General features: G+C 42.2%; 7 protein-coding genes across 10 annotated transcripts; 6 read left to right on the top strand and 1 right to left on the bottom strand.

Moving 5' to 3' along the window:
* Positions 1 to 59: 59 nt before the first annotated feature.
* On the top strand, positions 60 to 2,588 carry LOC145708047 (uncharacterized). Of its 2 annotated transcripts, XM_081785664.1 has the most exons (3): positions 60 to 742; positions 845 to 1,085; positions 1,126 to 2,588. In XM_081785664.1, the coding sequence occupies exons 1-3, from the start codon at positions 673 to 675 to the stop codon at positions 2,534 to 2,536; spliced, it is 1,722 nt and encodes a 573-aa protein (XP_081641790.1). In that variant the 5' UTR covers positions 60 to 672; the 3' UTR covers positions 2,537 to 2,588. The 2 variants fall into 2 exon arrangements, with proteins under 2 accessions (XP_081641790.1, XP_081641791.1); XM_081785665.1 differs by lacking the exon at positions 60 to 742 and having other exon boundaries at positions 840 to 1,085.
* Positions 2,589 to 2,640: 52 nt separating this feature from the next.
* LOC145709098 (autocrine proliferation repressor protein A-like) lies at positions 2,641 to 5,162 on the bottom strand. The gene is made up of 6 exons (XM_081786780.1): positions 4,998 to 5,162; positions 4,607 to 4,948; positions 4,144 to 4,562; positions 4,051 to 4,104; positions 3,001 to 3,961; positions 2,641 to 2,801 (listed from the first exon to the last, which is right to left on the bottom strand). The coding sequence occupies exons 1-6, from the start codon at positions 5,131 to 5,133 to the stop codon at positions 2,641 to 2,643; spliced, it is 2,073 nt and encodes a 690-aa protein (XP_081642906.1). The 5' UTR covers positions 5,134 to 5,162.
* Positions 5,163 to 6,674: 1,512 nt separating this feature from the next.
* Positions 6,675 to 9,146, top strand: LOC145709097 (solute carrier family 13 member 2-like; the record flags this gene model as incomplete). The annotated part of the gene is made up of 10 exons (XM_081786779.1): positions 6,675 to 6,809; positions 6,872 to 6,915; positions 7,100 to 7,389; positions 7,436 to 7,593; positions 7,674 to 7,961; positions 8,004 to 8,316; positions 8,358 to 8,435; positions 8,478 to 8,674; positions 8,715 to 8,852; positions 8,893 to 9,146. Coding segments are annotated over 10 exons (1,848 nt in total), but the record flags the coding sequence as incomplete, so codon positions are not given.
* Positions 9,147 to 9,458: 312 nt separating this feature from the next.
* On the top strand, positions 9,459 to 10,261 carry LOC145706558 (small ribosomal subunit protein uS17-like). The gene is made up of 3 exons (XM_081783976.1): positions 9,459 to 9,695; positions 9,908 to 10,022; positions 10,071 to 10,261. Exons 1-3 carry the CDS (start codon positions 9,508 to 9,510, stop codon positions 10,227 to 10,229), a joined length of 462 nt encoding a protein of 153 aa, XP_081640102.1. The 5' UTR covers positions 9,459 to 9,507; the 3' UTR covers positions 10,230 to 10,261.
* A 393-nt stretch (positions 10,262 to 10,654) lies between these two features.
* Positions 10,655 to 14,414, top strand: LOC145706548 (ribonucleoside-diphosphate reductase large subunit-like). The gene is made up of 13 exons (XM_081783961.1): positions 10,655 to 10,800; positions 11,030 to 11,177; positions 11,251 to 11,505; positions 11,549 to 11,852; positions 11,891 to 11,992; positions 12,035 to 12,095; positions 12,332 to 12,434; positions 12,479 to 12,748; positions 12,788 to 13,190; positions 13,233 to 13,657; positions 13,700 to 13,963; positions 14,010 to 14,177; positions 14,226 to 14,414. Exons 1-13 carry the CDS (start codon positions 10,751 to 10,753, stop codon positions 14,271 to 14,273), a joined length of 2,601 nt encoding a protein of 866 aa, XP_081640087.1. The 5' UTR covers positions 10,655 to 10,750; the 3' UTR covers positions 14,274 to 14,414.
* A 43-nt stretch (positions 14,415 to 14,457) lies between these two features.
* On the top strand, positions 14,458 to 17,323 carry LOC145706554 (DNA repair endonuclease XPF-like). The gene is made up of 6 exons (XM_081783972.1): positions 14,458 to 15,512; positions 15,559 to 16,054; positions 16,099 to 16,653; positions 16,697 to 16,816; positions 16,861 to 17,054; positions 17,098 to 17,323. The coding sequence occupies exons 1-4, from the start codon at positions 15,266 to 15,268 to the stop codon at positions 16,797 to 16,799; spliced, it is 1,401 nt and encodes a 466-aa protein (XP_081640098.1). The 5' UTR covers positions 14,458 to 15,265; the 3' UTR covers positions 16,800 to 16,816; positions 16,861 to 17,054; positions 17,098 to 17,323.
* Positions 17,324 to 17,331: 8 nt separating this feature from the next.
* On the top strand, positions 17,332 to 21,482 carry LOC145706552 (uncharacterized). 3 transcript variants are annotated; one of them, XM_081783966.1, is made up of 14 exons: positions 17,332 to 17,466; positions 17,534 to 17,827; positions 17,887 to 18,233; positions 18,275 to 18,425; positions 18,549 to 18,653; positions 18,942 to 18,989; positions 19,180 to 19,389; positions 19,434 to 19,493; positions 19,963 to 20,002; positions 20,050 to 20,296; positions 20,343 to 20,479; positions 20,522 to 20,662; positions 20,970 to 21,024; positions 21,281 to 21,481. In XM_081783966.1, the coding sequence occupies exons 1-14, from the start codon at positions 17,363 to 17,365 to the stop codon at positions 21,283 to 21,285; spliced, it is 1,944 nt and encodes a 647-aa protein (XP_081640092.1). In that variant the 5' UTR covers positions 17,332 to 17,362; the 3' UTR covers positions 21,286 to 21,481. The 3 variants fall into 3 exon arrangements, with proteins under 3 accessions (XP_081640092.1, XP_081640095.1, XP_081640093.1); XM_081783969.1 differs by lacking the exon at positions 20,970 to 21,024 and having other exon boundaries at positions 21,281 to 21,482; XM_081783967.1 differs by lacking the exon at positions 18,549 to 18,653 and having other exon boundaries at positions 18,837 to 18,989.
* Positions 21,483 to 21,502: the final 20 nt, after the last annotated feature.

Below are 21,502 nucleotides of genomic sequence, written 5' to 3'. Positions count from 1 at the left end.
TAATAGAAGGCACACAACATCTTGTCTTATCGGATTCCACAAATGTCACTGAAATAGCCAACTCGCAACCCGTAAATAAATATGGACTGCTAAAGCCGATTATGCAGATTCCAATTTTCGGAGCCTTATTTGAAAACATCTCAAAGTTGCTCGGTGGAGAGGAGCAAGACACATCGCTGTTACAAGAAATCGTGGATTCTGTTTTTGGTGAATCAATCGAAACTTCCACAGCAGCGGAAATATCAACCAGAACATCGACGACTACCTCTACATCTACTACCACAACAACAACAACCATAAGATTGTCTGAATGTGAGAAACAGAGTATGTCGCAACCAGCCGGGGCCCCATCAATTCACTGTAAAGACGATGGCTCCTTTGCAGAGATGCAATGTGATTTCCGAACATGCTGGTGTGTCACTGAAGAAGGAATGGAAATTCCTCTCTCCCGTAAGAATCACCCACAGGAACTTGTTATGCATAACATGCGAATTTTCATATCCGGAGCAGCATGTTCCTTAGTAAACTCGCTTATTTGAGAACTACTGTATTTAACAAGTGTCACAGTTTCCTTCTTGCAGAAAGTTTAAAGGCGCAACGAACACTCTCGAGCTCGCTTGTCAGGACGATCCGATTTGTGGCTCAATTGATTTATCTGATGGTCCAGCCTGTATGTTAAGTACAACAAAACGTATTTGTCCTGCGACATGTGATCCTCTTTGCAAAGATGTTAAGAAAAATAGTTTTAAAAAACTTTAATTATTTGATCAATATGAATTTCACCATTTTTTATAAACACACTGACTGAGTAGAATTCATTTTAAAACTTGAGGAAAGCCTAAAGCTCGCTTTGAATCGTCCTGTTTTGACATTTCTTCCGTTTGCGATCAATGGCTGGATTCTTGCGAATTATCCGCAGTCAGTTCTCTATGCGCGAAAAGCTGCAAACTTTGTGGCCAAGAAGAATTATCAGATACCAGCAATGAGATAGAAGTTGAGATGGCTAAATGCAAAGATTCTGTCGCTAGATGCCCTGATTGGAAAAACGATTGTCACTCAGAATTCACTCAAAAACTTTGCCCGAGGTTTTGATTATATCTTAATTCTTTTAAACATAAAATTAAGTACCTGCGGTTTGTGCTTAGACGAGGATTCCAAGAGCACCGACATCATTGAAGATCAATTAAGCACCTCGCCAATGGTTTGCAAGGACATTTACGATTTCTGTCCACAGATCGGTTTCATGTGCGATGAAGCAACTACCAGAGCTATGTGCTCAAAGACCTGCAGCGTTTGTGGAGATTCAGCATCCACTCAAAACGGGGACGCTAGTCTGAACTGTCTTGATTGGCAAAACTTCTGTTATATGCCCTTCGTCAGAAATAACTGCGGTGCCACTTGCGCAAACTGGGAGGAAAACTATTCAGGAGATGACGAAGCTGCGTCGGAAGGTTCTGGCAATGGTTCTGGGGACTTTGAGTTCGAATCATCAGGAGAAATCGAAGTAGCACCGATGAAAGAAGATCTCCCTCTTAGCTGTCAAGGATTTTCTCTTCCAGTATCACTCGAAGAAAAGTCAATTCTATTCAATGGACCGTCATCTGAAGAACTTTGTAAATGGTCAATCAATCGACCTGACGAGAATCAATTAGTGATGCTCACCGTTGAAATTATGGATATCCGAACAGTCAATGACTGCTCCTATTTTGTCGACGTTTATGATCAGGGACAGCCTGTTGTCAGACTCTGTGGCTCTGGAAGTCATCAAATAGTTGTTGGAACACAGTTCGATGTAAATGTGATGAGCTACGAAGGCTTTGGTGTCGAAATGAGATTCGACTTGATTAGTACTGGGGCATTTGCAATCATCCAGGAAGTGAATAAATACACTACAGCCGATGCCAGAGCAATCGAAGAGTGCAAAGATGCACAATTTTGCGCATCACTGAAATCTCGATGCAACAATGATTTTGTATCCAGAAGCTGTCCAAAAACATGCAACAAGTGCGCTCAGATAGATTACCCGACATCATCATGCTCGGATAAACTTGGTTCTCTTGCATGTAATGAGATCAAAGAAGCTTGCAACTCTGACTGGAGTGTAGTGAACCTGTGCCGAGATACTTGTGGACAATGTCAAAAGGAAACTAGAAATGTAATTTCGGTTGAGTTTTTTGATAAATCCGATGCACAGTGTGAAGATGAGCCTGGTTGCAATGAGATTGAAGAAAATCGGTGCACTGCTCTTTTCACTGCAGCGAAAATGAGAAAATCTTGCCCCGTTAAATGCGGCCATTGTAAGCTTGAAAGTTCTGTGATGGAATGTGTCGACAGAATCAATGAAGACATTTGTCTAGAGATCTCGGATGGATGTAATCAAGCGCATGTTGCGGCAAGTTGCGCGAGAACTTGCCAGACATGTCCAGTCTCATCTGATCGCTGCTTTGATTCCAGTGAATTATGTGTTAGCTGGAAGAGCTCATGCTCCTCTCCTTTTGTATCTGCACTTTGCAAGCAGACTTGCGAGAGTTGTTAAAATTGTTCAATGTACAAAGTTTCTCCTGCCTTTTCATCTCAATAAACAGACACTTGAAAACCTCTTTGATTCCTAACTTTATTCTTCCTGACGCAGATTACTGTCTAAATAAAGCACCCAAGACAGGCAGCTCCTTCGCACTCCTCGTATGGATAAATCATTGGCGCGATATTCGCCTCTGTCGAAAAAGTAATTGGTGAGCCTACTTCACTGTCAATTTCGAGTTCCAAGAAAAATGTGATGAATTTTTCGCCAACCATAGGATCTGTAAGATTTAATGAGTATTGGAACTCATAATCAGATGAAGGAAAGTGATTAAAAACAATCTTTTCACTGATATCATAATATGTTGTATTCATCAAGTGCCAGTAGTCGTCGAAGTCAATATCTTCTGTGTAATCCTTTTTGGGTTAATTCTGATATAGTTTCGGGAATGGGTGATTACAAAGACTTATAAAAATAACCTGATTCCTTAGGACATAGATACTCGGTAAGGCCAGATTTCCTCCAGTCTCGTCTGTCCGGAACAGCTGAGTAGCTTAGCCAAGCTCGTGCGTCGGATATTGGCACACTTGTAAAGAAATCAATACCACTAAAGCCGTCCTCATTCCATAGTTTCCATGTCCATGGTTGATATCCGTTTTCTTTTTTAGTGATAGTAGGGCTCAGAAACTCCTCAAAAAGGCCGTCGATGGCTCTCCATACAATGTTCTCGAGCTCTGGTCCGGTGTAACGATCAGCTCGAATATTGTAACCTACACCTCCGTGACCTTTGTTTGGAAAAACCTTCATAAACTTATCGCCGAACATATCGTCCCAAAAGAAATACATGTCCGATGGGAGGAAGAACTCGTCGTTTCCAGCATTCATGACAAGTGTCATTTGCGACTTGGAATATCGATCAAGATATGTGAACGGGTCTACGATTGCCGCTAAATCATCGTATGCGGGATTGTCGATGTTGTAAGTGAATCCTTCCACGTAGTAATCAAAGTAGTTGTATGTCCATCCTCCCAATGATCTGAAATGATGTTTCGCCGAAGGAACAAGGTCAAGAAGATCCATCCAAACTGGCGCCTGCCACACAATCCGCTCATAATCCACTGCAGACGTGCACCAAGTTGTCCATGCTCGTTTTGAGGCACCAGTAATTCCCCAGCGAATCGGCTTTTCATAATTATTTTGAACCATAAAGTCTTCTGCAGTGTCCATTGCTCTGACGGCAGCTTTAGTCATTGGTAAACGGACAGGAACATCAACGAAGCTCGTATCTTCCATGAACATGTGCCAAGTCCTGGCAATGATCGCGTCTTCTTTTCGACCATTCGGGTAAATTGCTTCTAGAGGATCGTCAACAAAGAAGATCGGCTGGTTAGGCGTTTGGTAGTTGAGTACGACCGGTATTCCAGACGAAGCAACATATGACTAGGGAGAGAATTAGATAGTTGTGGATTCCGAGCTATATAACGTGTAACATGTTACATGCTGCATGCAGCGTACGTTATTTTTCTTACCCTAGCTCTGTTTGTATCGCTTCGAGTTAACGCGTCAGCTGGATCTCGATCTTTCTAATAAATCTTGTAAATAAAAAATAAGTAAGAATTTACATTATCCCATCCAACCACAAGCAGAATAGCAGCATCTGTATAAGCAAATGTTTTTGGGAGGATTATAACGTTCAAATGCCACCAAACAAACTCGTTAAGAATCGTCGAGTTCAACCAATTCTGAGATGTCGAGTTAATGACGTAGGATATCGTCCATTCATCTTCGTAAATAGCGCCCTCCACTTGTTCCCAAGAGTACGAAGGGTCCTCGCGCCAGACGTAATCATCTAGTGGAGTGGTAGTAAATGTTGCTCGCTTATCAGCGTTCTTCCAAACAACTTCAATAGCAGAAAGCAACTCTAACCCGATTGATCTTTGGTACTGCTCGTCTTCTTCAGATCCTGCCTTAGACAAGCTCATTTCAAAGCAGAATTCAATGTTGAGGCCAGTCTCGCTCTTTGCCCACTCAAGCAAGGAACCTTAAAATTAGATTATCAGAAATCATTTCTGAATGTTCCGAAACCTGAAGTGTACAGAGTAGGATATTTTCCAGCTCGATACTGATTCCCCGCACTCGAAACTCTTGTTGCAGCATTTGCAATTTTTTCCGCCAAGAAAATCTCATGTCTATCGCTTGACTGACGCTCAGAATCGAGAGTGCTAGAAAAATACAAGTTCGTTCCACCTTCTTCCGAACTTCTTTGCGAGACAAAGATTATGCTTCTGACTGGACCGTTACGTGAAAGATATTCGGAAAGACCACGAAGTTCGTTTTCAGATAAAGAAGCAGAACCACCGTAATCAGAAGAACACTCATTCGAGAGATCGACATGCTCGTAAGGACTGTTGCGTTCCAAATTTATACCTATTTTTATATAATTTTACACCAATTATACTTATTTTGAATATTTTACCGGGACAGTTCAAATTGCCCGTTGGAGCACGATTTTTGTTCCATAGTCGATCGGCGGTTCTCGCATAATTGTAGCCATCAGGATTCAGAACTGGAATAACAATCAATCTAACGGCAGAAAGAAATCCATTTGACATGTCTGCTCGTGTAAATCCGTAATAGTTCGGGTCTTACGCTTGTTTTATTAACTTTGGAATATAATTTTTAGTCAACTAACTCTGGAAACAATTCCTTTGGCAACATTTAAACATGCTGTGACTCCTCCAAAATTCGAGCCGTCTGCACCACATACGACAACCACTGATTCGACGGCGTTTTTTCCGACAGGTTCAATAACAACGACAGGGATTTCACGTCTTTCCGCAGTAAAAAGCTCAAATTTATCCAGCGAAAAAGAAAACTGGTCAGCATTAGGATTCTCTTGGGGATCAACAAGTTTGTTGAGTTCTACGTCGATCTCATCTAAGTCGAGGAACTGGGAGTAGATGAAGCTGTCCTATAGTTCGTTTGATTAAAATCTTTTGCCGAAAATATTAACATACCTCCTTGACAAATATAGCGCAGGATATGCCGATCAAAAATGAAATTATCCTCATTTCATTTCTCTTTAAAGACACTGAACACAGATCAGAAGCGAGACTTTCATAATGAGAACCGAGCACGTGTTTAGTATCGCAAGATCCCTCTTGCCATAATGACCTACTCTCACGCCTATGCTTTTATTTGTATCACATATGCAGTTTTTTTTATTCAAGTTGTCCATCATAGAAGCCCTGCACCCTGAAAAATTTTGCGCTTGGACGGTGAGACGCTCTCGGTGAGAATCAAATTCGATATCGCGGACGCCTGTCTTTTCGGTACACAACTCAGAAGTGCTCAAATTTGCTCTAAGACACACTATTAATTATAACACCATAGTTAACTGAAACGCCAAAGACTAAGTTTTACCAAGAAAGCGAATATTCATAAGAGTGATGTAAATCTCTATTACAAAAAACGAGAAAAAATAAAGCATTTGGGTTTGTTAAAATTTATCATAAATATGTGATTTACTGAAATGCAGGATAATAGTAAAATAAAGCTTTTCTCAATGTATCAAGTTTGTCCTGTAAATAAGAAATAGCTTTTACGCGGCCGCTATCTACGGTGTGCACTGTAAAGCCAAAACTTATATTTGACGTAGTATTTTATTCTTCGTAAAAGTGAGGACTGACGGGTATTTGATTTGCAGAGAAATTTTGAGAGTTTTAGAGAAAATCGTGGACGAGAATGTTACATCTGTTTGATCGCCAATTCTACGTTGCAAAATTTTTAAAAGATCTGTTCAGACGCCGCGCAGTGGATAAGACAACACTCGTAAGTTCTCAGAGAAGTCCTGACAGGGTGACAAGAGATAGAAGGAAGAGAACGTGAGAAAAAATGGGCGAGAGGCGGCATCCCGTCAGACGGGCCCTGACTTTCGCGCGGCACTTCGTCTTCGACTATTACAGACTTTGGATATTCATTCTCGTTCCTTCCCTGACACTTATACTGCCACTGACGTTGACACCTTGTGTAGAGGAGCAGGTTTTCAATGGAACACATAACGAAACGCTGATTGACTGCAACAAATGCGATTGCTTAGGAAGGTTGTTTTTGATTAAGCGAAATTTAATGTAACCGACGCGGAAATACCCAAAAAGAACTCGAGGATGGAAATCCTTTGGAAGCTCGCCCTATTGCTGACTTTTCGTATCTTCTTGTGATTGTTGCTTCTTTCTGGATTTTCGATATTTTGCCGATTGCTGTTACCGCACTTATTCCTTACGTGGTTCTCCCAAGGAACAGCTCGAAAAGCCAAAACAGTAAAAAATAACCACATCGTCTTTTCGAGACATTAAAAGCTTTGGTTTACTCAGTTCTGGACTCGTTGCTTCAAAGTACGTATTTGCATGACTTTTAGTTTATTAATGCAAAGTGTAACCTCATTTTTCCTTGAGTCGACTTGAATGACCACGCCTATGAGGATCATTGTAAGGTCATCTTTCGAAAATCTGGGCATCGAAAAGCCAAAGATTTAACTGGACAGCAGAAACTCATTCCAAAGCGAATAAAATTTTATAGATACATGTCAAACGTCAATATGCTTCTGGTCGGAGGATTTATGCTTGCAATTGCGATTGAGCAGTCAAATTTACACAGACGCATTGCGCTTGGAGCTCTCAAACTTGTTGGGAGTAACCCTAGAAGTTTAATGTTCGGATTTATGTTTGTCTCCTGGTTCCTTTCTATGTGCATCGCCAATACATCGACAACAGCTTTGATGATCCCAATCGTTCTTTCAGAAAGGATAGAAAATTTTAATTTTATTTTCATTGATTGTCGTTCAATTTTTTTTATCATAATAAGTGCTTGATCAACTAAAAGGAGCCCAGACAGACGAAATTGAAATGGGTGAAGTGAACGAAGCACTTGACGAAGATACTGATAAATCGAATACGGAGGAGAAAGGCCCAGAAAAACACGGAGACATAGAAGAAACAGATTTCGATGCGATCTCGATGGACAGCATAGATTCTACAGTGGTTGGAAGTGATGGTTCTGACATTGAACCGGAAGTTACAGGATTGGCTGAGAGATTTTCTCTACTGAAATATTAATGATATTTCAACATATAATGAAATAATATTTTTCAAAGCCGATTAAAGTAACTGCTCTTGATATCGGGCTACTGATTTGTGTTCCTTTCGCCGCTTCAATCGGCGGGACTGGCACATTTACTGGAACAGATCTGAACTTGTATCTCTCTGGTTATTATAACGATTTCTACGCTGAGTACACAACAAGTGAATACCAAAACAATGGGTACTTCGCCATTACTTATGCGAACTGGGCAATGTACAATCTTTTACCTTCATTTCTGACATTTTTTCTGTCTTATATTTGGCTCCAAGGATTCAACTTTGGCTGGAATCCCATCAGGAATGTTTGTTTATATGATTATCGAAGTACTAAACAACATAAATGAACTGGTCAAAGTTGGTTCAAATGCGAAAAGAACGAAGGCGCTGAGAATGTGATCAACACCGAGTTCAAAAAGCTTGGCCCCATGAAGCAAGGAGAATATGTATCACTTTTCTGTTTTATCATCGTTGTGATTTTGTGGATTGCAAGAGAACCCACAGATGGAGCCGGTTGGGCGTATATTTTCCCGGTTCCAAGTTACATGACAGACGGAATGGTCGTTATTCTTATTGGAATCTGCTTGTTCGTTCTACCTATCGACGATTCCGGCCTTTTTTGCATATTCAATCGTTTCCGAAAAGACAAGATCTCGATAAGTAAGAAATAGTTATAATTTCGCGTTGTTTAACAGATTTAGATCACGGACCTGCTCGTCCAATTCTGACTTGGGATGTTGTGCAGCGAAGAACCGGCTGGGGAGTCTTGATACTCATCGGTAACACAACGCTTTTCGTAGATGATGAAAAATAACTTTTAGGTGGCGGATACGCTATCGCACAAGCCTCTGACGACTCCGGATTTTCTGAGTTCGTCGCAACAGGTCTAGCACAGCTTGTGGATGGATGGGAAAGCTGGGCAATTTGTTTGCTTTGTTCAATAATGGCTTCAATGTTCACCGAAATCACCTCCAACACTGCTGCATGTGCCCTCTTCGTTCCACTGTTAAATAAACTGGTGCGTACCATTCTTCTCTTTAATGTCGTCAAAGTTTTAGGCGCTGAAAGTCTGCGTCCATCCACTCTACCTCTGCCTGCCAGCCACCGTCGCTTGCTCGATGTCCTTCATGTTGCCAGCCGCCACTCCACCAAACGCTATTGCTTTCGGCAGTGGTCGTCTAAAGTCTATTCATTCGGTATTTCTGGATTTACTCCAAAGATTAACTGACATATTAGATTACAAATGGATTTATGCCGAAGATCATTGGTGTAGGCCTGATCAACGCGTTCATCATGTTTTTCGGACCTTTGATTTACAAGACCGATATTTTCCCGTGTTTTGCGCTGGGCGACCCGACTGGTGCTCACTGCTACAATTCAACAATCCACGCTGAATGCCCATGCTATCCTTCATCGAAGCTAAATCCCGATTGGAGCTGTTAGACTACTTTTTAAAATTATTTCTTCCCGATATTTTAATAAATCAAAGTATCCTATCATTTTATTCATTAGGTTCTTTAGATGTTTGATAATTGTTATAAATTTGCTTGTCAATTGCTCGCGATAGTCATTTTCCATTTTCGGTCAAAAATTGGAGACAAGGAAGATAAATTTACGAGACCACTTTGAAATTGGCGCGCTCACTCGCACCAGCCAATCGCGCAGGAGAAATCCACCGGCCAATGAGCGCACTTCACATGACATTCGCATTCCTATTTTACTACGAGAGAGTTGACCAGTTTTATCTCAGAGAGAAGGCCTCTCTGCTGAAAAGTGATCGCTGAAAGAGAAATGAGTTGAGTTTACGAAAAGCCTGATGTTATACTTTTTAGATTGAATTGAACGGACATCATGGACGCCCAGCAGGTCGAGAAAGCTTACCAGAAGCAATCCGCTGTTGTCTACAACCCCAAGAAGGGCTCCAAGGTCAAGAAGCGATACGTCAAGAACGTCGGTCTTGGCTTCAAGACTCCCCGTGAAGCCACCGAAGGCGCTTACATTGACAAGAAGTGCCCCTTCACTGGCAACGTCACCATCCGGTTAGACCACTTTTCCCGAAGCAGAGCGCTTCCCCGAGAATTTTTCTCGTCACGTAGCCTGTGGAAAATCTGAGTTAAATTCTTTAGACCTCGTCTTTGAGCAGATTCATTAATTCTACGGTTAGGCTCTCGAATCTGTTCAGGTTGAGGTCGAACTCAGGCTGGGAAAAGTCGATCCTATTCGCCAGCGACCCGTTTTAATTGAATTCTAGAGGTCGAGTCTTCACCGGTGTCGTCCGAAAGATGAAGATGCAGCGCACCATCATCATCCGACGAGACTACCTTCACTTTGTCAAGAAGTACGGTCGATTCGAGAGACGACACACCGTAAGCCTAACCGCATTTTACTTCAATCTTGCTTATCACTGCGTTCAGAACATGGCTGTCCACCTCTCTCCCTGCTTCCGGGACGTTGAACTCGGCGATATCGTCACCGTTGGTGAGTGCCGACCTCTCTCCAAGACCGTCCGATTCAACGTCATCAAGCACACCAAGCCCCCAGGAGCTAACAAGAAGCAATTCGACAAGTTCTAAATGCGCTTTGAATAAATCTCGTGCTGCATAAACCACACCCTTTGCTTTCCCTTGGTTACTCATTTCTCTTTGCAATTGATAAATCTCTTGCATGGCGATGCTTTAGTACCCTTTGGATTTGTCTCATTTTTTGCAGGATTTGAATTTGTTTCTTTATTAATCTTACATTTTTTTTATTTTTGTAGAACGGTTAGTAATTTGGTCGCTGCTGTGATTTCCTACTGATATTTTCCACTGTAAAATATCCGTGATCTTTATTATATTTCGTTGCTCTAAGAGCGTCTACGAGCGATGCGTGTCCCCCCAAACGAAACTTCGCGCAGGATCCGATTTACCGCCAAAGCTGTCCGGCTAACCGACATTTTTGTCTTCGACAATATTTTTGTGACGCTTTGCTGCTCCCCGCGCGTATAAATTGACATCTTTGCGCACGTCTAAACTCACTTTTTTCGAATTAACAAAAGCAGCAATCATCGCTGATTTTTTTCATTCGAATAAAATATCAAGAGAGAATATCAAAAATGGTAGAAAAACCCGAAAATAGAGTAAGAAAAGTACTCGTTGAGAAAAAGTGAGTATGATTTATGCGAGAAACCCGTTAATTTTGATTTGGAAGTCTTATAACCGCGTTTTGAGAAGACCCCGGTTAATTTTGATGTGTGTTGTTGAGTTTCTGGGGAGGGAGCGCACTCATCTCTAGACTCTCTTAGAAACTCATACTTGTTGTTTCCATTTGCCATTAACAACGAAACGCACCGAGAGAGCACAAGTTTTCGATTTTTAACCATGAACGTTTATAGAAACGGCACTGCAATGGCTGACTTGAGGGTTAAGAAGAGGGATGGCCGTCTTGAGGAGGTCTTCTTCGACAAGATCACTTCTCGAATCAAGAAGTTATGCTACAATCTCGACATGAACATCCTCTCCCCGCTGACCGTCACTAGAAAGGTAAACTTTTTCTCGGCAACCAATGACAAAGACAACATTGTGAAGCTAAACGCTTATAATATCATCTTTTCAGGTTATCGATGGTATCTACGATGGAGTCACCACCGTCGAGTTGGACAATCTTGCCGCCGAGACAGCGGCGCAGATGTCGGTCAATCACCCCGATTACGCGATTCTGGCTGCACGAATCTCCGTTTCCAATCTTCACAAGGAGACAAAAAAACTCTTTACTGAAGTCATCGAGGATTTGCGCAACGTCGAAGGTTACAATGGCAAGAAGAAGCCGCTTATTGGTGATCAGACTTATAAGATTATCATGGACAACAAGGTAAGTTTTCTATTTGCGGTCATGCTTTAACTTATCTTTTTAGGACAAGTTGAACAGCGCGATCATCCATGATCGAGACTACGAGTACAACTACTTCGGCTTCAAGACTTTGGAGCGATCTTATTTGATGAAGATCGATGGCAAGACTGTCGAGCGACCACAGCATATGCTCATGCGTGTCTCCGTCGGCATTCACGGCGATGACATCGACGCTGCCCTCGAGACCTACAACTTCATGAGCATGAAGTATTTTACTCACGCCTCGCCCACTCTATTCAACTCCGGAACTCCTCGACCACAGATGTCCAGCTGTTTCCTTGTTGCGATGCAAGAAGACTCGATTGAAGGTAGAAAACGTCAATGAGGAAAGCTTTAATCTTTTTAGGTATCTATGATACTCTCAAGACATGTGCACTGATCTCCAAGAATGCTGGAGGCATCGGGATCAATGTTCACAATATCCGAGCCCGTGGATCTTACATTGGAGGTAAGAATGTTGATTAAACTTTCAAAATTGACTCTCTTACAGGAACCAATGGACACTCGAATGGACTCATTCCCATGCTGCGAGTTTACAACAATACCGCGCGGTAATCATGCATGTCATTTATCAATTCAGTTATACAAGTATCTACACAGTTCACCGTAAGGAATGCCTCTGACTACTATTAGCTCAGACAAATTCTGCTCGGAGCATGTTCTGTGTCAGATGCGACTGTAGAAAAAAATTGCACACTTCACCACTCATTTATCAATTCGCGGTTCTCATTATCTCCATTATCTTCAGTTATTGCGGTACGTAACAAAATACTTAATCTCTTGTAAGGTATGTAGATCAAGGTGGCAACAAACGACCAGGTGCCTTTGCCGTCTATTTGGAGCCCTGGCACGCTGATATTTTCGAATTTCTCGATGCAAAGAAAAATACTGTAAGTTTCAACTGATTCGGCTTAGTTGTTGAATAAAGTTTCAGGGCTCTGAAGAAATCCGAGCTCGTGATCTTTTCTACGCTCTCTGGATCCCCGACTTGTTCATGAAGCGCGTCGAGTCTAACGGCGATTGGACTCTTTTCTGCCCCGATGAAGCCCCCGGTCTTCATGAGTGCTGGGGCGAAGAGTTCGAGTCTCTTTTCCAGCGATACGAGAATGAAGGCCGCGGAAAGCGAACCGTCAAGGCTCAAGCTCTCTGGTACAAAATCATCGAAGCCCAGATTGAGGTCGGCGTGCCTTACATGCTCTACAAGGTTAGCTTAATCAAATGCCTTTTTTCTTATGGGCCTTAGGACGCGTGCAACAGAAAGTCCAATCAGCAAAACCTCGGCACGATCAGATGCTCAAACTTGTGCACTGAGATTGTTGAGTACAGCTCGAAAGACGAAGTCGCAGTTTGTAACTTGGCCTCTCTTTCTCTTCCCGCCTTCATCCGAAAGAATGCGACAGACAACTCAATGTACTACGACTTCCATGACCTATACGAAAAGACGAAGATAGTCACACGAAACCTCAACAAGGTCATTGACATCAACTTCTACCCTGTCGAGCAAGCTCGATTCTCCAATTTCCAGCATCGTCCGATCGGAATCGGCGTGCAGGGTCTCGCTGATACTTTCTGCATTTTGAAACTAGCTTTCGAGTCAGAAAAGGCGAAGCACTTGAACAAACAGATCTTTGAAACCATCTACTACGGTAAGTTTTGCCTCATTTGTTAAAGATTTGACTCTATTTTAGCTGCCGTGGAGGCCTCTTGCGAGATGGCTGAAAAGGATGGACCGTACGCCAGTTACAAAGCTCATACGCATCCAATTACTGGACAGAAAAATCCTGACTCTCCAATGGCGCAGGGTAAATTCCAGTTTGACTTGTGGGGTGTTACTCCCACTGATCTTTGGGACTGGGACAAGCTCCGAAAGAAGGTCGCGACTCATGGCGTTCGAAACTCCCTTCTGGTCTCTCCGATGCCCACTGCATCTACTGCTCAGATTTTGGGTAACAATGAATCCATTGAGCCCTTCACGAGCAACATCTACACGCGACGTGTACTCTCCGGCGAGTTCCAGGTCGTGAACCCACATCTTCTTCGTGAGCTTACGGAAATCAATGTGTGGAGCGACGAGATTCGACAGCAGATCGTCAACGACAACGGTTCCATTCAGGTAATCTAAATTATCCCCGATTATTGAAGTTAGAAAAAATAGAATCTTGCGGTCCCCAACGACGTCAAAGAACGATACAAGACTGTTTGGGAAATCAAACAAAAGAATGTTCTCCAGATGGCGGCCGATCGTGGACCATTCATCGATCAGTCCCAATCGCTCAACATCCACATGGCGAAGCCTATGTACGGAACATTGACTTCGATGCACTTCGCTGGCTGGAAGATGGGCTTGAAGACTGGCATGTACTATCTTCGTACAAAGCCAGCTGCCGCTGCGATCAAGTTCACCATCGATAAATCGAAGGTAATTTTGATCAATATTTGTGTCCTTTAAAAGGGAATATCTTCAGGTGAAGGAGACGAACACGGTCCCCAAGAAAGAAGCCAAGACCAACGACCTTCCATTCGAGGGCAAGGTCGAAGCGCCTGCTGTCAAGGCCGAGCCTGTGGAGGCTTCTATTGACGAGGGCAAAGGTCCTACCGAAGAAGACATTCAACGATTAAATGAAGCAGCTATGGTAAGACCACAGCCTTATGGATAGCAGAAGACAATTTTCTTTCTTCAGGTCTGCTCGTTGAATAACCCAGAAGCATGCATGATGTGCTCCAGCTAGATCGTTAACGTTTGCCTCAAGAATACGATAATTTTCAAAATCCTGTCTAGCTTTTTGTATTAGCCAACTGCCTTTATCTCTCCATTTATTCGCACTGCCATCATCAGATGTGTCAAGCAATATATTTCTATATGTTTTAAACTTGTTCGTGTTGATTTTCTCTTACTTTTATCTCGTAAGAAAGAAATGTCCGGTACGGTTAGCTCGCTGACAGAGCAGCATCAATGCTTTGTCGACACAATTCTTAGCTATGAGAGAGAGATCGTCAAAAGAATGCAAAGAGGAAGCTCGTTACTAGTGCTTCCGATTGGTTTTTCAGTGAGAAAGATTCTTATTTCTCTTACACTTCCATATCTCATGGAAGAAGAGTGCTCGGAGCTAATATTTATACTTAACGCTAGTCAGCGGTGTAAATTGTACTTTTGGACGTATTCTCAATGAATATAACAAATTTTCATCGCTGAAGAAAGTAAGTCGGAAATGGAACGATTAAAAGTAGAGTACATATTGTCTGGTGCACTCCAGCCTGTGGTATCGGTATCTGAGCTCCACCACGCAAAACGAACCAAAATGTACAAAAAAGGTGGAATCTTCTTCATCAGCTCTCCAGTACTCACTCAAGACTTGCTCAAAAACGTCATTGATCGGAAGATACACAGCATCTTCATCCTCACGCCTGAAAAGTGTCTTCGAAAAAAGGAAGAAAATTTCATCTTGAATCTAGCGAAATCTAAGGGTCTTCAATTCCATCACTGCCTCTCAAACAGTCCGATTCAAATAGCGAAGAATTTTAGAGATCTTATGAGCTCCCTTATGGTCAGCAAAAGCCATATTTTCGCGAGGTTTCACGAGCTCGTCAAGCTTGATGTTCGAAGCACTGAGGATAGGATATGCAAACTTTACCTATTTCAGCGATAAATTATTGCCAATAACACTGTGTTTATCTTTTCCAACAGACTATTGTTAACTATGAAGCCAGATTTACCGATACTATGAAGGAGATGCAGCGTATTTTGCTTGACTTGATGAGCAAAGAAGTGAAGGAAATCAAAAAGAGCGGCGTCGATCTCGGCAGCTACTCTGTAGAACTTTTCTCAACCTGGGGCGGTCTGAGATTGTGGATAGAAGAACGATACGAACCGAAGTCAGACCTCGTCGACGCGCGGGGAAAAGAATGTGTAGCCAATCTTAGAGAAATCCAAGTCCACCTCTTCAGCTTGATCTACCACAGTGCCGTTGGTAACTACTAAAATGGGATTCGCATTTGTAAACAGTCGATGTTTAGAGTTCTATTCGAATCTGAAGAACCGATATGACAAGAAGATCGAGCAAAAAGATCTTAAGTGGCTAAACGATCCGCAGGCAAGTAAACTCCACGAACTTGCTAAATTGCGAGTATTTCATGAGAAAGGAGATCTCAAGTTCGAAATTTTCCCGAAATGGGAGGCGTTCATCAACATCATTGGCGAAATTAAAAAGACAGCTTCAACGACACGAAAAAAAGTCTTGATAACATGCAGAAACGCAAAATCCGGACGAGAGGTGCTCGCGCTATTGAAAAAATCCCCAGAAGAAATACTAGAATGGCAGTATCGTAGATTTATTCTAAACCCTGATTCTGGAGAAGAAGTCTCGGAGGAAGAAGAGTTGCCGAAAGTTGGGGAACTAGATATTTTCTTGTTTCTTCTTGATAACGACCCTGGCTTCGGAATAGAAAGTGTGATTTACGATATGCGACCTGATTTCGTTGTGATATACGAGGTCAACTTGAAGACGATTAGGTGAAACTGATAAGATCGACGAAATATAGACAAAGTTCTTTTAGAGAAGTTGAGCACGCTAAGGCGTCCCTTATGAAGTCCAAATGCAAGCTCAGTGTCTTTTCAGTGTCTTATGTAGACACAGTAGACGAAGCTCAATTCGTTTCGACAAAGAACAGCGAAATACGAGCGTTTGAGTACTTGCTCGAGGAGGCAGATTCTATCGAGAACAAGCAGACCCATGAAGTGGACATTGAAAACTATGACAACTGGCCGGCGATTGTGATCGATACGCGCGAGTTTAAATCAGAACTTCCTGGAATGCTTTTTCGTCACCATCTAAGACCAATTATAAGCATGATTGAGGTCGGCGACTTCGTTCTTTCGCCGCAGATGGTCGTCGAGCGGAAATCATTGATGGACTTCATTGGATCAATCAACAACGGGAGACTGTTCACGCAGCTAACGAAGATGTGCCGACATTATACGCGCCCGATCTTGCTGCTCGAGTTTGAAGAAAATCAACCCTTCACCTTTAAAGGGGCGAGAGTCAAGACTTACTCGCTTAGTATGGCACTTGAGAAACTCATTCTGGCGTTGATCAATTTCAAGAACGTCAGGTAACATAAATTGCTATTGATTTCGTGAGTACCTCGATTTAAGGGTTCTCTGGTCAAGATCACCCAGTCACACGGCAATAATGTTCAGCGAGCTCAAAAAGATACGGAAGACCCAAGTATCCTTTGCGAAACCGATATCGCTCTAAAGTACAACACCCAACAGGTAACTGGATTTCAGAAGTCCTAATGAAACTTCCTTATTTGTAGGTAGACGCCGCACTTACCTTGCCAGGTATCACTTCGAAAAATGTGGGTTTGGTCTTGGACAATTTCAACAGTCTCAGAGATCTTATTGAGTCTCCAGAAGAACGAATAGTTAAAATCCTCGGAAATGAAGTGGGGAAAATGATTTACGAGTTTATTCATTACAAACACGAAGTTCAGAAAATTCAAACTGCCAAGTGAGAGAAAACATGATATTAATTTTTATTTTGTGTCCATCAGGAAAACGAAAATGGGAAGCTATCAGAAGTACAAACTTGCCAAGCAGCAGAAGAAATAGTTCCAAGCAGTTCATTCCTCTTCAAAATTCTATAGACAACTGCGTAAACATAATCAACTGTTAGTTGTCTGAAGCGAGCGTAGCTGTTATTCACTGATAATTCCTTTCTCGAGAGCACACAACTGCCAATTTTAACACTTTTCTGACAGAAAATAAGTACCTTTTTGCTCCGGGTTTTCTCTGAAAGATGAATTTTAGAATGAGCCGATGACAGATGGGAGATCATTCACCCCGGGACTTCCTGGCAATGTTCCTAGATTATTTCTGGACATCTCGAAATCGGCGGCGCAGCTTATTCAGTATTCGCGGAGGTAATTCTACAGATCCGAATATGCTGTCAATTCGGTCGATTTTCTCGGTCTTGACACATCTTTCTAGTTCACAGATTCCTTTAACAGATGAGTGCCCCTCAATTCATGTGTTTTGTGCGAAGCTTGAGTATCTTCTTCTCTTTGGACTCAAACCTGTCGGCGGCATATTCAACAAGAAGCCTGCTGTTGAATACTTTAGTTTCCTCCGACAAGTGACCAAGCAGAGCAAGCAGCTCATAGATGGCTTACGATATATTAACCTCAAAAAGTCATTGCAAACGGACCTCGGCAGGGGACGGGGCCTGTTGCGTTACTACCTCAGCCAAAATTGTCTTGCAGACCTCCTTCAAACAATTATAACGTGAGTACTACTCACTGAGTAGCGCTATAAGAGCATCCTTCACCAACCCCTTTCGATAGGGATAAAAAATCGATCGACGACTTCTTTACCACTGGTGCCTTAATTCGCCACCCTGGCCTCGTCCAGGTTGTGGAATGCATTTATGCATTGTACAATATTCAATTTGCATTTATTCCCGTTAACCAGAACTGCGACCTCGATATCAACTGGCCTAACACGGCAGCGAAGCTTCTTGTCTACGGACCATCCAGTTCTTCGCCGCCTATCGATTCCGTGGTCACCCCGCCGATAAACTCTTCTGACGAAAAAGTGAAGAAGTGGCTTTCTAGTGGCATAGGCACGGAAAGCGAAAAGAGTACAGCGAACGGGCGTTCCTTCCGTCACAACGAGAGTCACGACGAAGACGGTTATTTCAATCGTACCGAACAGTATTAAACTGCCTTTCAGAGACGCTCAACGATGATCAAAGAACTCAGGAGTACGAAGAAAAACAAGAAGTCATGGCGCGTGTTATAAGCGAGCTAGAGAATCGAAACGCTGACTTGGAAGAGCAACTCAACATTTCCAAGTCAGAGAATCGCATCAAAAAGCACAAAAGGTAGCCACTCCGCCATTTTATTGTTTGGATCAATTTAGTGGTTGCCATGGTCGGGGAAAACCCCTCAGTATCAGTTGTCCTCGGCGGTGCCTTCCTAGAAGAAGCTAACTCATTTGATTCTAGGACTCGTAGAGTAGCGGAACTAAACGACTCGAATGTTGGAAGCTTGAACTTGAGCCGCAGCTTCCGCCGGAATCTGCGTTCTTGTTCAACTCCCTACTCGTTAGCTCTGGGTGAATGATTTAACAAAAAGACATAATTTGATGATATAATTATTCGTGTTAAAAATTTGGTGCTGGAGTTTGTCAAAACATCCATCGCCAAAGTTTAACCGCGCTCACTGTGTGATTTCGTGGTGTATTCGGGATTCAGCCTATTAGCAGCATATTTCCAAACGCGCCTAAATTTCAGCAATCGCTCTCTTGTGTTCCCGGAACCTGCTCATCAGCCAAAATCTTTTGCTGATGAGCTTCTTGAGCTCGAAGCGCTTGAGGAAAACGTTCACCCAACGATAGCCGTGCCTTTATCGCCTAACAACAAGCGAGGCGAAATCCTCTTCCGAAGGTAAGTCAACCAGAATGCTCTTTTTTCAATCCGTATGGAATGGCGTATGCCGCATACGGTATCCCCAAAGCCAACTTTAAAAATTCTCGGTGTTACTTTCGAACCCTAGTTAGAATATTCCAGCGAGAGTAATTGACTTTCAGCTGAGCCATCACGAGATAGCACGAGCTTTGTGTCATCTTTAATTTAGTGCGATCGGCTTGGAATTCGAAACTATGTCTAATTTGTCTGAGGGGTCAGACAAGAATAGCTCCTCGCGGGTACCTTCATCGAAGACGTCGCCAGATAAAGTTTCACTACACTCCGGAATCGAACCACTTTCCTCAACTACTCAGCACTCCTTCGGCGACCCAATTATTTCTGACACTGTAAACAAAAGCCTCGTCGACAGTTACAAAAGGTAACCCATATTCTGCTTGGACTTCGAATTGAACCATTTTAAAGTCAACTTGAACGTAGCGAAGAACAAAAAATAGAAATGAAAATAGAGTTCGAAGCTAAGATCAGGGTGGCTATTTTGGATTTGGGGGTTAGTTGGAATTGGATTGGATCCAATCCAATAAGGTTTGGATGGAATTTGGATGGCCAGGGTACCGGATTTTGTTGGGGAAAATTGGGCAATTGGGGGAAATTGGGGAATTGGATCCAATAAAAAATATATCGCTAAACTATGCAAAGAAGGGTCATTTTCATAATGAAAATGAGAAATTTCGGATAAAAAATCATTGTTTTGGCTATGTTGACCCTCCTTTTGGATAAAAACTTACTGTTTCCCTTCTTTTCAAAGAGATAAAAGCCTTGGAAAAATTGGAAATCCAATTGGATCTAATTGGAATTGGGGATTTTTGGGTAATTGGGTAATAATTGGGTTGGATTGGATTTTGGATGGATAGTTCCGGCTCAAAATTTATTGGATGGAAATTGGATGGCCAGACCCCAAAATTTTGTCCAAAATAGCCACCCTGGCTAAGATTCGCATTATCAGCGAAGAAAAATGTCGCACAGAAGAAGAGGTAATTAGGGGCTGAGCGGAGCAGTTTTAATCATACTTTTGCTTTAGTGCTGCCGTTTAAGAGATGAGAATGATGTCTACCGCAATCGTGTAAAAGAATTATCTGAGTTCCACACGCAGCACTCGCCTTCAACTGGCGAAGCGCTCATTCGAGAGGTGGAACTTTTGGCTGGTCGTGTAGAAACTCTGAAGGGCGAATTGACTACCGAGAAGTCTAAAAATGCAGAGCTGGAACTCTCTATTTCCTATTTAGCCTCAGAAAAGACAACCATAGCGACGCAAACTATTGAAAAAGGTTTCGACAAGAACTAAAAATATGTTTCTCAAGCAATGCAATTAAGGTGTAAATATTGATGAAATGGAAAAGTCGCTTCAAAAGTACAACACTGAGACCTCAGAACTAAGCGAGCGTATCGCAACCATCGACGACGAATACGGCAGGAAGCTTCGCGAAAAGGACCTCGAGAAAGAACAACTTGTAAGTTCCCACGAGTCGATCATATATAAAACACTATCTTAGGAGGCGCGCATCTCAGAGCTAGAAGAAAAAGTGACCTGTCTCGACCTCGATCTAAATATGAAAACTCGACAATGCAAGGAAGTCCAAGAAGACCTCGCAAAGCACCTTGCAGAAAGTCAAAACCGACCCAGCATAGATGAGGTATTCGAGCGTAAGAAGTAAACTCTGTGTTAGCGGGTGTCTCAACATTCACTGTTTATATCACTTGCTGATATGCACATGAAGTGTCCTAGAGCGGCACTAACCCAGTTTTATCATTGAAACATTTATTTGCTGTTCCTGATTCGATGGCAGTCTGCCAGACGGCCTTCTTTGATTAGAAAATAGTCTTCGTATTCGAAAGTGTTCCAATTTTTAAAAGAATAAAGTCGAATCACAGTTTTATAAATAGTGTGGGGTAGATAGCGTAGCCACTGTTTTTCATGGATCTCACCATTTTTTCTTTTAGCTCTCAACAATTCAAATAAAAACGGCGCGCATGTCGCCAGAGTTACCCAAATCTGGTAAAATCACGTTTTTGCTTTAATTACCGCAAATTTATAACCTTTATTCTACGTCTCTAAACAATTTCTATTTATCCTCGTAAAATAAAATGGTGACTAAATTACATGTTATTCGCTTAAAATTGATGCTACACGCTTGGTGATAAGTTAGCGCTAACTGCATGAGTACCGAGAGTTCTTGATTGAGAAGAGTAATTATTTGGTTGAATCATGAACTAGCGGTATAACCTGCGAACATTTCACTTATTTATTTTAGCTTGAAAACTACCTTTACCTACGCAACATCCAAGAAAAAGATGAATTTTGAATGCCTATCACGAAAACAGTTTCTTCACTTTCAAAATTATTGTATCTCAGTTCTCTCAACTTTCGCCTTTAATTTCAAGTTTATGCTTTATTACTCAACTCTTCTCCTAAGTTCAGCCGATCTCTCATTCCTGTTCCTCAGAAATCTTTCGTAAAAACTAAAAATAAATTC

This window comes from Oikopleura dioica, chromosome XSR, assembly GCF_907165135.1.
Source record: "Oikopleura dioica chromosome XSR, OKI2018_I68_1.0, whole genome shotgun sequence".
In the NCBI taxonomy this organism is placed as follows: Eukaryota; Metazoa; Chordata; class Appendicularia; order Copelata; family Oikopleuridae; genus Oikopleura; species Oikopleura dioica.
Note: the sequence above shows the minus strand (reverse complement) of the source record. Positions and strands in the feature narration are given on the sequence as shown.

Coding starts and splice junctions, on each gene's coding strand:
- LOC145709098 (XM_081786780.1), bottom strand. CDS start 5,133: ATGTCAAATGGATTTCTTTCTGCCGTTAGATTGATTGTTATTCCAGTT. Junction 3,962..4,050: donor GCGATACAAACAGAGCTAGG/GTAAGAAAAATA, acceptor TTCTCTCCCTAG/TCATATGTTGCTTCGTCTGG. Junction 2,802..3,000: donor TCTATGTCCTAAGGAATCAG/GTTATTTTTATA, acceptor TAAATCTTACAG/ATCCTATGGTTGGCGAAAAA.
- LOC145706552 (XM_081783967.1), top strand. CDS start 17,363: ATGACAGATGGGAGATCATTCACCCCGGGACTTCCTGGCAATGTTCCT. Junction 17,828..17,886: donor CTCCTTCAAACAATTATAAC/GTGAGTACTACT, acceptor CCCTTTCGATAG/GGATAAAAAATCGATCGACG. Junction 20,003..20,049: donor AATGTCGCACAGAAGAAGAG/GTAATTAGGGGC, acceptor CTTTTGCTTTAG/TGCTGCCGTTTAAGAGATGA.
- LOC145706548 (XM_081783961.1), top strand. CDS start 10,751: ATGGTAGAAAAACCCGAAAATAGAGTAAGAAAAGTACTCGTTGAGAAA. Junction 11,993..12,034: donor CCGTGGATCTTACATTGGAG/GTAAGAATGTTG, acceptor ACTCTCTTACAG/GAACCAATGGACACTCGAAT. Junction 13,658..13,699: donor ACGACAACGGTTCCATTCAG/GTAATCTAAATT, acceptor TAGAAAAAATAG/AATCTTGCGGTCCCCAACGA.
- LOC145706554 (XM_081783972.1), top strand. CDS start 15,266: ATGAAGGAGATGCAGCGTATTTTGCTTGACTTGATGAGCAAAGAAGTG. Junction 15,513..15,558: donor GATCTACCACAGTGCCGTTG/GTAACTACTAAA, acceptor GTCGATGTTTAG/AGTTCTATTCGAATCTGAAG. Junction 16,055..16,098: donor GTCAACTTGAAGACGATTAG/GTGAAACTGATA, acceptor AAGTTCTTTTAG/AGAAGTTGAGCACGCTAAGG.
- LOC145708047 (XM_081785664.1), top strand. CDS start 673: ATGTTAAGTACAACAAAACGTATTTGTCCTGCGACATGTGATCCTCTT. Junction 743..844: donor CAAAGATGTTAAGAAAAATA/GTTTTAAAAAAC, acceptor GAAAGCCTAAAG/CTCGCTTTGAATCGTCCTGT. Junction 1,086..1,125: donor ACTCAAAAACTTTGCCCGAG/GTTTTGATTATA, acceptor CATAAAATTAAG/TACCTGCGGTTTGTGCTTAG.
- LOC145706558 (XM_081783976.1), top strand. CDS start 9,508: ATGGACGCCCAGCAGGTCGAGAAAGCTTACCAGAAGCAATCCGCTGTT. Junction 9,696..9,907: donor ACTGGCAACGTCACCATCCG/GTTAGACCACTT, acceptor ATTGAATTCTAG/AGGTCGAGTCTTCACCGGTG. Junction 10,023..10,070: donor GATTCGAGAGACGACACACC/GTAAGCCTAACC, acceptor CACTGCGTTCAG/AACATGGCTGTCCACCTCTC.